The 16856-nt window shown below is 49.7% G+C and overlaps 1 protein-coding gene across 3 annotated transcripts in view; it reads left to right on the top strand.

Annotated features, from left to right (window-relative positions):
- ILRUN (inflammation and lipid regulator with UBA-like and NBR1-like domains) overlaps positions 1 to 16175 on the top strand; it is a 101522-nt gene extending 85347 nt beyond the window's left edge. For all 3 annotated transcript variants that reach the window (XM_062185983.1, XM_062185984.1, XM_062185982.1), the window contains one exon: positions 13003 to 16175. In XM_062185983.1, the coding sequence (XP_062041967.1) occupies positions 13003 to 13038 (36 nt within the window). In that variant the 3' untranslated portion in view covers positions 13039 to 16175. The remainder of the gene's footprint in view (positions 1 to 13002) is intronic.
- The last annotated feature ends 681 nt before the right edge of the window (positions 16176 to 16856 follow it).

Below are 16856 nucleotides of genomic sequence, written 5' to 3'. Positions count from 1 at the left end.
CTCAAATGTTTTCTAAGAAGACTTACAGAGCAGTTACCCAATGGTGTGAATCAGGACAGCTGGGAATAGGGAAGGGCATGTTCTGGCAAAAACCAAGGGGCTGTTCAGGACAGCTGATGGCTTTGTTTCCTTTCTCTAAAGGGGTGATAATTTACAGTGGGGTTGGGAAAGGAGGGGGTGCTGAAAGGGACCATAAATTCATTTATTTTGCTGCTTGGACTATGGCTCTTATTTTGTGTTTTTCCTTACTTTAAAGGGGGTGGGGGGAGAGCTGGTGTATGTCTTATAGTCCTTTAGAATGGATTATAGTCTGTGCCACCGTTATTACTTCTGCCAAGTGCTGGTTCAGACGAAGAAACCAGTTATTATCTTTGTGGGGGTTTATCCTGCTCCAGCATCAGCCACTGCTGAGTGCCATCTGCCCTGACTGCACACATTCGCACCAGCTCTTCCTCTTCCCTCTGACTGCCGTCTTGCAGTGTTCTGGATCTAGAGCTAGGCCAGGAGTCAGTCTGCTCTTGTCAGATCAGAAATCAAGCTCTTTCTAACCTGCTGCTGTCTGTGCTGAGTAAGACATAGAAGAGGGATTTTTCTCTCCATCCAGCGTGAGGGTTTGTAAATATTAGGGGTGCTGGAAGAGGTTTGGAAGAGGCAAATCTTTTGCTATCCAGGCCTGAAGATGAAATAGCTTGTGGCTCTCATTACCTACTTTGAAGTAGCCAGTACACTCAGCATAATAACGAGGGATGGATTTGCGCTGATTTCATGGAATTAGGCCCCACATACGCCAGATCCAAGAGCTCTGAATTTGACCAGAAGGCAGGTAATTGGTTTCCTTAGCAAGGCTCATGGTTATATAAAGCATTATAGGGCACTGGTGTAACCTTTCCACTGCCATGAAACTTCAGTCTTCATCCTCACTGCAAGATCCTTTCCAAGAAAGGTGTTTTGTTGTTGTTGTTGTTAAGATTTTTATTTTTATTTATTTGAGAGGTAGAGTTACAAACAGAGAGGAGAGACAGAAAGGTCTTCCTTCCGTTGGTTCACTCTCCAGATGGCCGCAATGGCCGGAGCTGTGCTGATCCGAAGCCAGGAGCCAGGAGCTTCTTCCAGGTCTCTCATGCAGGTGCAGGGGCCCAAAGGCTTGGGCACCTTCCACTGCTTTCCCAGGCCATTAGCAGAGAGCTGGATTGGAAGAGGAGCGGCCGGGACTAGAACCGGTGCCCATATGGGATGCCAGCGCTGCAGACGGAGGATTAACCTACTGTGCCATGGTGCCGGCCCCTCCAGGAAAGGTTTAAAGATGATTCAGAGAGAAGCTAGAAAGGAAACTTGACTCTCCTGATACTTTATCTAGTTTTTTCTCTTCTGACAAAGGATAGGTAGCAAAAACATACTATTACCAGGCCAAGGACAATTTAATAATCAGAACTATGGAGCTACTGTTTATTAAGCACTTCTTAAATTTCATTTTTATTATTACAATTCTAAGTATTTAGTGTAAGGAATCAAGTAATTAAGGCTTACAACGAAAATGCACATCGACTGCCTACTTCTTAACTGGCTGGGTCTTGTCTCCCAGAGTCAGCAGGCCCAGTGTGTGACCTGCATTACCCATTCAGTCTGCACAGCAGCTCCACGACACAGGTACTGTCACTGTCCCTCGTGCAGTCACGGAGACTTGAGGTATGCCGCTTGAAAGTGTTAAAACCACGAGGTGACGCCTGTGTTACCATCACGCCAAGTTGCTTCCCTACTACACTGTTCAAGTACGCATTTTTCCTGACACACAGGGGCTTTCTGTAGTGTATGGCTACATTTCAAATGACGGTCAAGACAATTATTAATCAAGTGTTATGTGACCCCTCTCTTACTAAACTCTTTCTCCCCACATGCTGCTTTTTTTTTTTCCCCCCTCTAGCCTTCAAGAAAGGAAAAGATTCCCTAGCAACCTCCACAGCCTCTTGGGTTTAGAGTTTTGTTGGCATTAAAATTTCCATTAACTCACTCTTGAGATACCAATACCTGTTCCTCTTGAAGTCACAAAATATCCTGTCTACATTCCTTGATTGTGTTCAAAGAGACAGTCTCTGGGGCTTTATTTTTCTGGAACAAATTTAAAATCTCCCTTCAGGGGCTGGCACTGTGGCTCACTTGGTTAATCCTCCCCCTGCAGCGCCGGCATCCCATATGGGCACCGGGTTCTAGTCCCGGTTGCTCCTCTTCCAGTCCAGCTCTCTGCTGTGGCCCGGGAGGGCAGTGGAGGATGGCCCAAGTGCTTGGGCACCTATGCTCGCATGGGAGACCAGGAGGGAGCTGCTGGCTTCAGATCAGCACAGCACTGGCCGTGGCGGCTATTTGTGGGGCTGAACCAACAGAAGGAAGACATTTCTCTCTGTCTCTCTCACTGTCTAACCATCTGTCAAATAAAAAAAAAAAAAAATCTCCCTTTGAACTTACTGAGTATTTGAGAATTAGGACATATGCAAAGAGCCATCAGAGTTTGTTTCTGCAGAGACTTTCTGGAGAAAGAATATTTTAGGCAGAGGGACAGCCAGTACCAGCCCCAATGTGGAAGTTTGCCTGATGTGTTCAGGAAACTGTAAAGAAAAAAAAACTGTGCCTGGAACAGAGGGACTGGAGGGACCGGAGGACAGATCACAGAGGGCTTTGTGAGCCCTTGGAAAGCCTGGGGCTTTTTCCCTGAGGGAAAAGGGTAGTCAGAGGGTTTTGAGCAGGGTGATGATGTGGTCTGACTTGATGCTGTCAAGGATCAAGCTGTGCTGTGGCAAATGCAGGCCAAGGCAGAAGCAGGGTGCAGCGAGGAAGCTGGTGACAGTTGTCCAGGCAAGAGGAGCACGATGGCTCAGACCGGAGTGGTGGGAGAAGAGGACTGTCTCGGAGCAGCTAGAGCTGACAGCGTTTGTTTTAATGGATCTGAAGGGAATGCAAGAGAGAGTAAAGGATGCCACCAAGGTTTGTGGCTGAGCAGTCAGGAGGATGGGACTGCCATCAGTGGTAGAGGTGTGGAGAGCTCAGGGGTTCCATTTTGGGTACATTGGATGCCTACAAACATCTAAATGGAGGTGTCAGATGGGCTGTTGCATATCCATGTTGGATTCGGAGTTTGGGAGAGAAGTTTAGGTGGGGATAGAAGTTTGAGAGTTGTTGAGGCCAGTGCTGTGGTGTAGCAGGTAAAGCCACTGCCTGCAGTGCAGGCATCCCATATGGGCAATGGTTCAAGTCCTGGCTGCTCCACTTCCAATCCAGCTCTCTGCTATTGCCTGGGAAAGTGGTAGAAAGTCGGCCCAAGTCCTTGGGCCTCTGCACCCGCATGGGAGACCCGGAAGACACTCCTGGTTCCTGGCTTTGGATCAGCTCAGCTCTGGCCATTGCGGCCATTTGGGGAGTGAACCAGCAGATGGAAGACCTTTCTCTCTCTGCCTCTCTGTAATTCTGCCTTTCAAATAAATAAATAAATCTTTTAAAAAAAAAGTTGAGAGTTGTTTCTTATGGACAGCATCACTAAATGTGTGCCCTGAATGGTGAGTGTAGACCAAGGCCTCTCAGCTCACTAGGACTGTTGACTTGCATTGTGGTCCTTATGCACTGTATGATGTTTAGCAGCATCACTGGCCTTTATCCACGAGGTGCCAGGTAGTACCACCTACCTACCCTCCTCCAGTGTAACAGTCACAGTGTCACCAGGCATTGCCAAATATTCCCTCCACCCCTGAGGGGGCAGCAGCTACAGAATAGCCCCACTTGTCCATTGGTATAAGTGAGAAATAAAGAAGAGGTCCAAGGACGAAGCTTAATACTGACTAACATGTAAACCACTCCATGTTGTCCAAAGTGCCTTGACTGCATTTATTCTGTTCCTGTTTCACACTCTGTTGTGATTGTTGTAGTTACAATTCTCATTTGATAAAAATAATGGGGGGGGGGGGGGAGCGGCGCTGTGGCACAGCAGGTTAACACCCTGGCCTGAAGCATCGGCATCCCATAAGGGCACCAGTTCAAGTCTCAGCTGCTCTACTTTCAATCCAGCTCTCTGCTATGGCCTGGGAAAGCAGTGGAAGATGGCCCAAGTCCTTGGTCCCTGCACCCATGTGGGAGATCCGGAAGAAGCTCCTGGTTCCTGGCTTCAGATCGGTGCAGCTCCAGCCATTACAGCCAGTTGGGGAGTAAACTAGCAGATGGAAGACCCCCCCCCCTCTCTCTTTCTTTCTCTCTTTCTCTCTTCCTCTTTCTCCTCTGTGTAACTCTGACTTTCAAATAAATAAATAAATCTTAAAAATAATAGGGAAATTATGGGGATGCTATTGACTGGAGCACAGGGACCCAACTGGAGTCTTTTGTTTGTTTGTTTTGTTTGTTTGTTTGAGAGGTAGAGTTACAGACAATGAGAGGGAGAGACAGAGAGAAAGGTCTTCCTTCCTTTGGTTCACTCCCCAAATGGCTGCAGTGGCCAGAGCTGGGCCAATCCGCAGCCAGGAGCCAGGTGCTTCTTCCCTGTCTCCCATGCGGGTGCAGGAGCCAAAGGACTTGGGCCATCTTCTACTGCTTTCCCAGGCCACAACAGAGAGCTGGATTGGAAGAGGAGCAGCCGGGACTAGAACCAGCACCTATATGGGATGCCGGCGCCACAGATGGAGGCTTAACCTACTGCACCATGTTGCCAGCTCCTTAATTTTTAAAAAAGATTTATTTTACTTATTTGAAAGACAAAGTGATAAGAGAGGGGGAGAGAGAAAACAAAGATCTTCCATTTACTGGTTTGCTCCCCAAATGGCCGCAACAGCTGGGGCTGCGCCAGGCCAAAGCCAGGAGTCTAGGACTAGGTCTGGGATTCTCACATGGGTGTCAGGGGCCCAAGTACATGGACCTTCTTCCGTTGCTTTCCCACATGTGTTAGCAGGGAGCTGGACCAGAAGCAGAACAGCTGGCACTCAAACCAGTGCTTCAATTTGAGGTGATGGAGCTGCAAGCAGCATCTTAACCTACTGAGCCACAATGATGACCCAGAGTCTAATATTCTAGACGACACCATGCTGAAATTTGCTGGCAAGTGAAGCATGTTGGCTGTTCTCTGGAAGTAGTTCATATACTTGGTGTTGGGTTGTGCAGACCTTCTTGTTCATCTGTGGGAGCTGCAAAAGAATTTGTGGCCAAGGAGGAAGTAACACAGAGCAGCTGAGGAACCAGCCCCAGGGAACTGGCAGATTAGCACATTCTGTACCAGAAGGGGCTTGCCAGGAGACTGGGCTTAATGATATTACGATTCCTGTCTTTTGAAAACCCAGAAGAGCCAGTAAAGTCGTCCTGGCCTTACTGGTGTTTGCATTGGCATAGGTCATGTGTGCATTTCAAAAATAAATTAAGCAAACACCATGAGCCTTAGAAAATGTCTTTGTTGTTTGCAACATTACTATCTGAGAATAAAAAGTATCTCCAGGAACCTCTGTCTTTTGTACCTCAACAGCTTCAAAGTTGTCCAGCTCTGTTTTATTTGCTTTGGGGCTCTGAGCATTGTCTCAGACTGTTCTGAGGCTGGGCAGTCTTGTAGCTGCAAAAAAAAAACAGTGTTTCTGAGAGGTGGCTGGCATATTTCATGCTGGTTGTAAGAACCCATCCTCTTCTCTGTATTCTGAATTCAGCATTTTAATTTCTGCTAGAAGTTGGAAGTATGAGATTCATTGATAGTGTTGATGACCAGGTTTCGAGTTCCATCTTCTCAGCAGGGTCTGCTGTCACTGTATTGTAGCAGAATGGTACAGAATAGAAGATTAAGAGCTATCATTGCTTAGTGGGAAAATGTGGGCCTCCTTAGAGTTCAATTTAAAGTGAAACCCTTTCCAAAACTGAACGGGGCAGGCATAGTGGCACAGCAGGTTAAATCGCTGCTTGGGACGCCCACATCCCATCTCACAGTGCAGATTCAAGTCCCAGCATCTCCTCTTCCAGTCCAGCTTCCTGGGATGCAGCAGGTGATGGCCCAAGCACTTCAGTTCTGCTAGCCATGTGTGGGACACCTGTGTGGAGTTCCAGGCTCCTGGCTTCAATTTCGGCTAGCCCTGGTTATTGGGCATTTAGGGAGTAAACCAATAGATGGAAGATTCATATTCTCCTCTCTCTCTCCCTCCCTCCCTCCCTTCCTCTCTCTCTCTCTCTCTTTCTCTCTCTCTCTGACATCCTTCTAAGTAGATGAAAACAAAAGAAGCTGTGAATGTCCACCTGCAAAGCCTTCAGGGTCTTATGCTTTCTGCTGTAATTTCATTTCCTAAGGGCTGATTAAAACTACTCTACTCAGAGTAACTTTAATATTATTCAGTCAGTAAGTGAGGCCTCCTGGGTACTAAGCCTTTGCTGAGCTGTCTTCAAAGAAGTTACCATCTGGGGACTGGTATTGTGGTGCAGAGGGTCAAGCTACTGCCTGCAGTGCTGGCTTCCCATACGGGTGCCAGTTCGAGTCCCAGCTGTTCCACCTCCAATCTAGCTCCCTGCTAGTGTGTCTGGGAAAGCAATAGAAAATGGCTGAAGTAGCCTGAACCCTGATACCACATGGGAGACCGGAATGAAGCTCCTGGCTTTGGCCTGGCCCAGCCCTGGCCATGTGGTTATTTGAGGAGTGAACCAGTGGATGGAAGATCTCTTTCTCTTTTTCTGTATCTCCCTCTCTCTCTCTAACTCTGCTTTTCAAATACATAGATAATTCTTTAAAAAAAAAAAAATTACCATCTTATTTCATAGCCCATAGGAAGGAACAGGATCCAGTAAAGATGGAGTATGTTGAATTGCAGTTGACTCTAAGTGCTTGTGTAAGTGCTCATAGGAGTTTGAAAGAAGAAAGTAATAAAGTGTGGGGTGACCAGGAAGGCAACACCTGATGGATGATGGATTGGAACTGAACTGGAGGAAGGAAGAGCCATGTGCAGGAAGGCCCAGAGGCAACCACAGGCAGGGTGTGTTCGTGGGACACTGGCCAGCCTGGCTGTGGTGAGTGAGGTGTGCTTAAAAAGGGTGAGGCAAATTTATTTCGGAGGAAGACCTGTGAAAACAAGCAAAGGAGGGTTCACGTTTAATGTGAAAGGAAACAGGATGCCAAAGGTGCTGTTGAGCCCGGGGAGCAGCAGGATGAAACCAAGTGCAACTGATTGGGACCAAGAAGACACAGGTTCCTGTCTTCAGCCAGCCATTGTGAGGGTGATGCCTGTGAGTTAATTGTCAGGGACAGGGAAGGTGATGGTTTATGAGGAGTGGGTAGTTGACAGAATGGGAATTCTGAGAGGGAGTGGGCCCAGCAGCCTTGCCCAGTGTCTTAACAGAATCCATGGTACAGCACCAGTGGCTACATATCTAGGAACTTGGCTTAGCACTCTCCTTTGGTATCCTCCCCAGTGAGGCTCTTACCAATTCTGTCTTCCTTTTTAGGACTCTGCCCTAGGAGAAGGCTGTGAGAGAGCTCTGTCAGCATCCCACCGGGATTCTAGTGTACTTGGGGCCAGAATTCCAAATAGCAAGTCACTTTTTATGAAAGGGGATGTGAAACTCAGCTACAGTTCTCCTTATAGAATTTTGAATAGTATGTTTTCACTCACAATTACATGTGCTTGAGTTCTATTCTTCATGGTGGTTTTCTTTGTGAAGGGGATAAGTGAAAGCTGTGGGAGTTGCCTTTGGCCATGGGGAGCTGTGGGTGGGTGGGTGGGAGGATGGAGGGAAGATGGATGGAAGTGGAGGAGATGAAGAAGGATTGGCTGGGCAGGTGGAAGGACGATGAATGACAGGCAGAAAGTTCCCTAGCAGGACCAGGAGCTTCATTATGAGCCACAGAAGAACTGTGTTACAGAGGTGAGTATAAAAATGATTTATAGGGCTTTTAAAAAATACTCCGCACACTTAGAACTGAGTTAAACTTTTAGGCAGTTTTGGCAGACTTGGAGGCTGTGAACTGAGCCTCTTTTGTGATCAGCCCTGATGCACGAAAAACAAATGTTTCCTTGTTTGTATCTGTGTCCTTAGTCATTGCATCAGACACATGACTGACACACAGAAGTGGCTTGGACAGCAGTGTTGAATCATCTGCAGCTAGTCCCGCCGTCCTGAAGGGGCCCAGCTATGCCGTCAGCAAGCCTGCACCACAGTTGATTGACAGTGCCAGGGAAAGTGGCTTGAGTGTTCCTGAGAGAATGCTCATTGCCCTGCCTGGTACTCCAGGGCAGGCTTCGCTCCATTTCCAGTCAGTCAGAGATTAGCAAGTCTGATCAGGGTCTGATAGGTCTCTAGCCCTTATCACCAGGCCTATGGGCAGGATCTTAGCACATCATGTTTGCAGTACAAGATCAGGACAGAACTCAGTATTAAACGCTGCATTCTTCTGTGTTTGCATTCAGTGTACATAAGTGATACAAAGGAGCACTAGGCGAGCGAAGCGCTGACCGAGAGACTGGCCCAGGAGGTGGGAAGGAGAGGGGCCCGCATGGTGTTCCCAGGTGTTGTCTGCTGCTGCCATCAGTGCACACCGGGAGAGCATGCAGCAGATGCTCCTGTCTGTGATTAACTTGTGTGAGCCTTTTTATTTACTTAAGTCAAATCACAAAGAAAAGCAGAATAAAGACAGGTATGTGAAAGTCTCCGTGTTGTGGTGCTTTATCTAAACAACAAGCTTTCATATAAAGAATGACGGATTCCAAAACCTTTCAGTGAGACAGCCTTGTTGCATTAGGAATTTCAGGACGCCCCCTGCCCAGGTTGACCAAACAGAGTGCTGGCTCACCAGTATGGCATGTTTCACAGTTCACACTTGGCTGTGTGCAGAGCACAGATAATGGGCAGAAACAGGTTCACCCTCATACGGAGCAGCTTGGTAGATAGCACTGCACGGCCTGCTGTTGGAGGTTGGTGAATGAATTTTTAAAAAAAGCTCTGAAGCAGACCTTGTTCTTGGTTTTTAGTACTCTGGCATACAGTTAGTGTTCTCGGTCAGTAACACTTTTTAGTCCAGGTTGAGGATCCCTAATAAGGAAATCTAAGATTTGCCTGCGTGACACCATACCATTAAACATTGTTTCATGCACAAAATTAAAGGTCAGTGATAGCCACATTACTAGCTAGGAGTGATACTTGCTACTCCAAAGGAGCAGCTGTCGGCTGTCGTGAAAAACAAATCAGAAGGACTGTGGTTATTTTTATGTTTGCCTTGAGGTAAAATCATAAATACTAGATCTTAAATTGTTCCTTTAGAAGATGTGGTGGATGAGACCGAGTTTATCTTTTATTAAATGTTCTCTTTGAAAAGTATTTTAGAATCAAATTATGGCTTGCAGTAGTTATGGATGCATTGTGGAAATGCAGTTCGGGGCTGACTTGACCTGTAAAAATTAGTTGGCTTGAGGCAAGGGTTTCTCCCTCCACACTGGCAAGCAGGGCAGCATCTCTGCTTTAACCAGGAAGTACAGAACTACTGTGCTTTTAAGAGCGCTTACCTGCTCACTCGTGAATTTGAACTCACAGTACTCACAGCCATGACAGCTGTTTGGAGAAAAGCACAGGGAAAACCGAGGCAAAACGAGCGACACTTCAGCAGCCATGGCCTGAACAGTTTCTTCTCCCCTGCACATGTGGGCTGCTCCAAACGGCATGACTGTTTCTGTGCAGTTGGCTAGGCTGCAGAGAACTGGCCTCTACACTTGGAGGCAGGTGGCCTTTTTTCTTCTTCTTCTTTTTAAAGATTTATTTTATTTATTTGAAAAGCAGAGTTTCAGAGAGAGGGAGAGATAGAGATTAAGGTCGTCCATCTGCTGGTTCACTCCTCAAAGGGCTGCAAGAGCCAGGGCCAAGCCAAGAGCTTCTTCCAGATCTCCCCAGGGGCCCCAGCACTTGGGCCATCTTCCACTGGTTTCCCAGGCCTTAGCAGGAAGCTGGATTGGAAGTAGAGCAACCAGGACTCAAACTGGGATGCTGGCATTTCAGGTGGTGGCTTAACCTGTTCTCTTCTGGGTTTGAGTGCCCTAACCCTCTGTTAACGAGGGTAAATTAGTGTTGCTGCTGGTCCCTCTGTGATAAGACGTGTTTCTCCAAGAGGGTAGCCTTCTGCATCAGACCCACTGGGTTTTGTAATCATGCTGACAGCTTTGTTTCTCCTTGTGTCATGGTTGAATTCAGGATTCTGTGATACCAACTGGTTTATCTGTCTCTTGATCTGTTTTTGTTAGTGTGGTATTGGCACAACTCTTAGGGGAGATATGTCATTCGTGTAGGCTGTTAAAACAATTGGCATCTGCTTTTCCTGCAGATAAAAGTTGAGCTGTTCTTGGGTCCCAGAAGAGAGAACCTTATCTGTATTGCCGAACCCTCCTTCTAGGCTGGGGTTGGGTTGGCCGCCAGAACTGTTAAACCAGGAGTTGGAACTCCAGCAGAACATGAAATGTGGAAGGGCCTCCCATTTTAAATGTACCTCTATCTCACCGCTAGGGATGGCAAGCACAGGATTCTCACTTGGCCTCCTGCCACAGGGTGCCTTGGACAAGATGCTTTTGGAATCTCTACCAGGTTTTTCCTCTTGGAGTTGATGTCGTGTGTTCTGTGACACTGCTAACCCTGCATGCAGGGAGTCTAGATCATAAAGTGGTTTTGAAATAAGAGTCTGCTCCCTCTCTTCATTGCAATGATGGTTGTTGGTTTTGGAGGGGAAAACGGAGCCTGTTCCTTAAGCAACCTTTCTATACTAATTAACCATCAGCTGCTCCAATATTCTCTTGGTGAAAAGGAACCCAGGTAGTATTTTTCTTCCCAAAAGGCACAGACCCGCCGTCATGAAGTAGAGGATCAATGATAACCATGATCTCAGCTCGGTAGTACCACACTGAATGGCCCAAGGGCCAGGACACTCAAGTGGAAATTGGAAGATGCATGTGTGTGTTTCTGTCTGCCAGTTGCACAGTACCCAGCAGCAAAATCACAAGGACAGTGCTTGCTTTATGGTGGCTCACAGGAAGAGGGTGGAAATTCGGACTGGAAGAGATTCCATTTGGGATGATGGGGGAAATATGTCTTAGAAAACCAGTGTCTGGTTTTTTTTTTTGTTTGTTTGTTTGTTTTGACAGGCAGAGTGGACAGTGAGAGAGAGAGATAGAGAGAAAGGTCTTCCTTTTGCCGTTGGTTCACCCTCCAATGGCCACCGCGGTTGGCGCGCTGCAGCCGGCGCACCGCGCTGATCCGATGGCAGGAGCCAGGTGCTTCTCCTGGTCTCCCATGGGGTGCAGGGCCCAAGCACTTGGGCCATCCTCCACTGTACTCCCTGGCCACAGCAGAGAGCTGGCCTGGAAGAGGGGCAACCGGGGCAGAATCGGTGCCCCGACCGGGACTAGAACCCGGTGTGCCGGCGCCGCAAGGCGGAGGATTAGCCTATTGAGCCGCGGCGCCGGCCCAGTGTCTGGTTTTTTGAGTTTTCTTCTCTTTGCGTTTTATTTTTTGTTTTTGTTTTCCCTACTTAGAGGCCTTTGAGCATTGTACTGGTTCTGCTGGAATCTAAGCTGACAGTTGGGTCATTCTGGATGGGTGAATATTGCTTTAAACTGCATGACTTTCTACCTTTGGTGTGTGTCATCTTCCTTCCAGGACCCAGGTTGGCAGTGCTGGTGGTGCTATGGCTGCCGTAATGGTTGCAGCCTGTGCTTGCCTGCAGAGGCGTGATTGGCTCCGAGACTGGCAGGCATGACCCTGGTGCTATAAACGCCAGCATTGTGCCCTGGTTCAGATGACCTCACCTCTCTGAGCTTGGATGCGAAGGGTTCCGCATAGTTGATACTCTGTCGGCGCTGGCCTGAGAGCTGCAGGTTCACCAAGGGGTTTTCCTTTCGCAGTAAAATCAAGCTAGAGAATCTGTTCTGATCTTCAAGGGCTTTGTGTGAAAAAGCAAAATGCGAGAGCAATTCCAGTGCTTCCCACTGAATATGTTTTTAGTTTGTGTGTGTGTGGGGGGGGGGGGAGATTGTTTTGTTTTTGAAGTAGAGAGGTAGAGAGCTCCCATCTGCCGGTTGAGCCCACCCTGCAGATGCCTGCAACAGTCTGGCTGGGAGTTGGGAGCTCTGTCTAGGTCTCCCACATGTGTGGCAGGAACCCAGGTACTTGAGCCATCACCTGCTGCTTCGCAGCGTCTGCACTGACACGAAACAAGAATCAGGAGCCAGAGCCGGAACCCAGACCTGGCACTCCCGTATGACATGTGGACATCTTAACCATGAGGCCCAGGTGTTCCTGAGAGAAAGGCAAGACTGGAGCCTTTTCCACCCAGCCCGGGCAGCATGAAAAGTGCCTTTGGGAATGAAGTAAACTTGATCACGTGGCAGGGCAGAGGCAGTGTGGGGCGAGCACTGCAGCCAGCCAGCCAGACTCGGTTTCAAGTCTTGGCTGTGACTGACAAACCTTGAACAAGTCTCCCTGCTGCTGTAGCAAAGTGAGCATCTGTCAGGTGGGTGTGTTAGTTCACTCCTGGCTTCTAGGGCGGGGGGAGAATTAAAGATGGTGTATGGTCAGCTCCTGGTACTCTGCCTAGTGCCTAGGTGCTGGGTGGATAGTGGCTGTTTCTTTTACATTGGTTTTGTGGATGTGTCATCAGCCAGCAACAATGAGGTCCTGAGCTAAGGTGCAGAAAGTGTTGTGTACTATGAGGCTGTTTAGCAGAGAGATGGAGGCGTTGTCATCAAGAAGGAAATAAGAAAGCATTGTGACCTGGGTGGAGGAGGCTGGCACCAGCCGACCTACCAGTTACAAGCCTTGGGGGATCTCGCCAGCCTCCCCTCTCTGGGTGGTGTGATTCAAAATGTGCCAAGCCTGTTCCTGCTGAGGTTTTGTATGGCAAGGAGGACCTTCAGGCCCTCTCTGTGCCCACTGGGGCTTCCTTCTGGCTCACTGGGAATCAAGGATTCTTGAACTTGGTTTGGTTGTCAAGTTGCACTGCTGTATTTACCATCACTGACTATCTTCACTCTCTTCCAGGGGCTCCACGGGCCTTACCCCTTCGGCCAGTCTTAAACGGGTGTCAGCAAGAAGAAAAAAAAAAACAAAGACAGAAGGCCTGACTTTGGGGGGTAGGGCAAGGGTTTCCTTGGATTGCAGACCACATCGCACGGATCCCTGGCTGTGCCCCTCATCCTGGAAGAAGAGGAGGAAGCAGAACAGACTAGTTTGAGTAAACTCAGTATGCATGTGTGAGTGCTGAACTGCAGCAGTGGTGTCGAGGCTCCCAAGAAGAAACCATGCAGCCACCCTGGGTTCTGTTCCTTAGGTATCAGCCTAACAAGTCATCAGGTCACCCGGAAAGGGGAAAGTGTTTAAAGAGGGAGGGGGGTAGCCATCTTTCTAAACAAAAATTATTTTGCCTACAGAGAGGTTGTAGTTTGAGCACATGTTAATTTTTCCCCTTTCCCACTTTTATTTTTTAAATAAGGGATAATGTACTCTTCATAGAATAGTGCTTGCTCTGGATAGGGTGCAGGATGAAAACCGCGTGGCATGTTTGGAACTGTGGAATCGGTGCCGACAGAGCGCGGCTGCCGTGCCACGTGGCTCCGGAAGTCTGACCCCTTCTGTTTTTCATGGCATCAGCCAATGAGTTATCACCCTTCCTCCTCTTTCTCTTTAATCTTCTGTTGATTTACACCTTTGACATTTGTATTCAGCAACCCTGTGGCTTGTTAGCATCAGAACCTCTCTGAAGCCCAGACTTCCCTGTGTGGCCGGCAGAGGAAGCCTCGAGGACAGCTCTTGGGTGACGTGGGGTTGCTGAAGCCGAGAGGCGTCCTTCTGCACACACTCATAGCAGTGCAGCTGGCTTTCCCTTCCATGTTTCTCTTGGCAGAGCTGCACCGCCCTGCCTACTGCTCTTCTGGGCTCTTCACACAGTGGCTCCCCACTCGCTCTGGGAAGAGGACCCCTGTGCTGCCCAGGCGTGGGCCATGTGTACGCACACGGGTGTTGGTGCAGCTCACCAGCAGGCGTCCCATGGATCTCTGTTGTCACACAACTCCTTTCCCTGTGTCCCCTCCAGTTAGCCTGTGAGTGAAGGCTGAGCTGATGGAAGTGTGAAAACACAGCCCCAGGTGGGGCCTGTGTCACGGGGACAGGCCTCAATCAGTGGCTACTTGATCTTGGAAACCGCATTTAGGTGGAAATTAGAGGACCTCCCTGCCCCCCAGCCCGCCCTGGCAGAATGCTCAGTTGTTGGTGAGGAGCTGGGTGAGGGCAGCCCCTCTGGAGCCAAGGCTGCATGGCTGCTGCTCTCCTGGACTGGCGGCCTCACTGGCCCCTGTGGCTTCCAAGCAGGTTGAGATGTGGCTGTCTCCAAGGGAAGCTTGAGCCAGGCTAGAACAGCTGTCTGCCAAAGATACAAGAATATGCAAAGTCCCTCTTTTCCTCTCACCCCCTCCTTTGAGTCTTACTTGGTTTGAGAGTTGGAAACGGATCTAGGGTGTGGTTGCAGGTCACCTGCTTATTACCACACCCCCATCCAGCCCGGAGGGGGTGTGAGACTAGCAGGGAGACCAGGTGATGAGTGGCTGCAAGGGGTCGTAGAGCCTGGGTGTGGGTGAGGGTCTGCCTGCCTGTCTGTCTCTGTCTGGGTGTCTGAGTTCCAAAAAATGTGTGGTGTTTGCTCCTCCTCATCCTCTTCTGAGATTGTTGTTTTTTAAAGTTTGATTGTGGAAGAAAAAGCTTGTATGAAACTCCCCCCTTCACCTTCCCACACCCCTCAGAGAACCAAAGGGGAATATCCACCCGCCGAGGGCAGTGCAGCTGGGGCTGGGCTAGAGGGCTAGAGGACGGCTTCCCTGCAGCGCCTGCCTTCTGTGTGCACGAGGGCCCCTCCCTAGCAGAGCAGAGGCAGCTCCTGTTGGTGCCCATGCCCTGGGGCTCAGGGTGGTGGTTTGTCTGGGAGCCCTGTTAGGCCCAGGCTGCTGCTGCTGCTGGTGCCAATCTCCTGAGACACTGCCACGCGGGAGCCCACGCATGCCCAGCCATCCTTCCCTCTTGATAACCTTGAAGCAGTACGTCCTTTAGCTGCCCCTGGCAGGGTCGTGGGAGGCTTCACAAGCCCTGCTTTCCTGGGTTCCCGTCTGACCCACACAACAAGGTGCCCCTCCGTTTGCCACGAGGGGCTTCGTTGGCCACCCTCAGTGGGTGTGGTCCTGCCAGAGTGGTCCTGCTGCTCCTCCTGCTTGTAGGCTACCTCACCTGCTGAGTGTCCCACACACCTTGGCTTCCTTCCCACGAACAAGCCATTTTTGTGTACATTCTTGGAGAAATGGGCTCTGCAGCGGGCCAGAGCAAGTGCAAGCCTTGGCGTGGGGCAGAAGAGGGTACGTGACTGCCCCAGGCCCAGGAAGGCCTCAGTACCAGTGGTGTGGGTTCTGAGCAATGCCTGGGGCCCCTCTCCTCCCCTGCCTGGAGGGTCGCTAGAGGCTACCTCTCAGCCGCAGTAGTCTCTGCTCCCCTTAGAGTCTTTCCCAAGTGGTGGCCGCCTCTGGGCAGGAGCACGATGGTGGTGTCCAGGAAGTGAGGCAGGCCCATGCTTAGGTCATCAGGTCTGAGGCCCGATGGGGAGGCGGAGGGACTCGGGCTTGGGAGGAACCCGTGTGTGTGCATGGAGTGCGCTGTTTGTGTCTGTGTGGGTTGTGTGCACAGGTGCATGCCTTTTTTTCTTTTTGCCATGGGGACAACTGAATTTGGGGAATTGTTCTGCCAGAAACAGCCAACCTTCTCCCACTGGCTGTCACCTACAGCCCATCAAAGTCACATCCAGCCTAGAGAAAACCTCAGTCACCAACTCCACTGGTGTGGCGTGAAGTGGCCCAGGTGGGAAGTGGGCGTAGCAACAAGGAGATCCCCGGATTCACTGTGAGCCCCAGCAGGAGAGGATGGTAGGGCGGCGAGGCGAGGGCTCGGACACACACACTGGCTCCCCTCCCTGCCCTGCGCTTCCTTTCCCGCGTTTCCTGGATGCGTGAGGAGCAGCAGTGGTTGCCCCTTCCACCTGGACAGTGGTGTGTGGAGCACACAAGCTGGGTGGGTGTTTGTGGTGGGGCCTCATGGTGCCTAGGATGAGATGAAGATGAGGAGGTTTTTCCTTACTGTATAAATGAATATTTGTATGATTAAATTAACACACACACAAAAGGCTGTTTCCACATGTGTCTGTGAGTTTTATTGCGCCTCCAAGCATCCTGTGACCTGCGTGGTCCCACAGTGGCTCTGTAATGTGCACTTCTTGGTCTTTAAGTCTTTCCCTCTTGGAGATGGGAAGACTGAGACCCTGAGGTTCATGATTTGTGTGTATGTGTGAGAAATCAGTCCTGGGGTTCTAAGTGGATCCGGTGCCCTTCCTTGTGCCAGGTGACCAGATGGCCTTGAAGTCACCATGGGACAACACTGATGTTGATCACCACTGTGTCCCCGGAATGTAAGAAACACCAGCTAACACCAGGTGGTGATGAGCCCGTAACCTTTCACCTACATAGCCCCCAAACTGTGCACAGCACAGGCATGGCACAGGAGGGAGATGAGAGCTAAAAGAGTCCCCATTCCCACCTGCTTGGCACCCTAGGTGTAGAAGAGGGAATACATTTCACATGTTTCCATGGTGATGCCAGGTCCCTGGATAATCAGGGCACACTTCTGGTTTATTAAGGCTTGGATAGATCTTTGTGGTTGGCCAGGCAGCTGCCAAAAAGCCACCCCACGTCCTTAAAGGAGACAGCCAGCCAGCCTTTGACCTTGAAGGTGGGTGGTTGATAATAGTGCATTGGGCAGGAAGTCAGCCGGAAAGAAACCTGATTAGCAAATATGCCTGTAAACGA

This window comes from Lepus europaeus, chromosome 3 (genome assembly GCF_033115175.1).
Source record: "Lepus europaeus isolate LE1 chromosome 3, mLepTim1.pri, whole genome shotgun sequence".
NCBI lineage: Eukaryota > Metazoa > Chordata > Mammalia > Lagomorpha > Leporidae > Lepus > Lepus europaeus.
The sequence above is the reverse complement of the archived record's forward strand: the minus strand, read 5'-3'. Positions and strand labels throughout refer to the sequence as shown.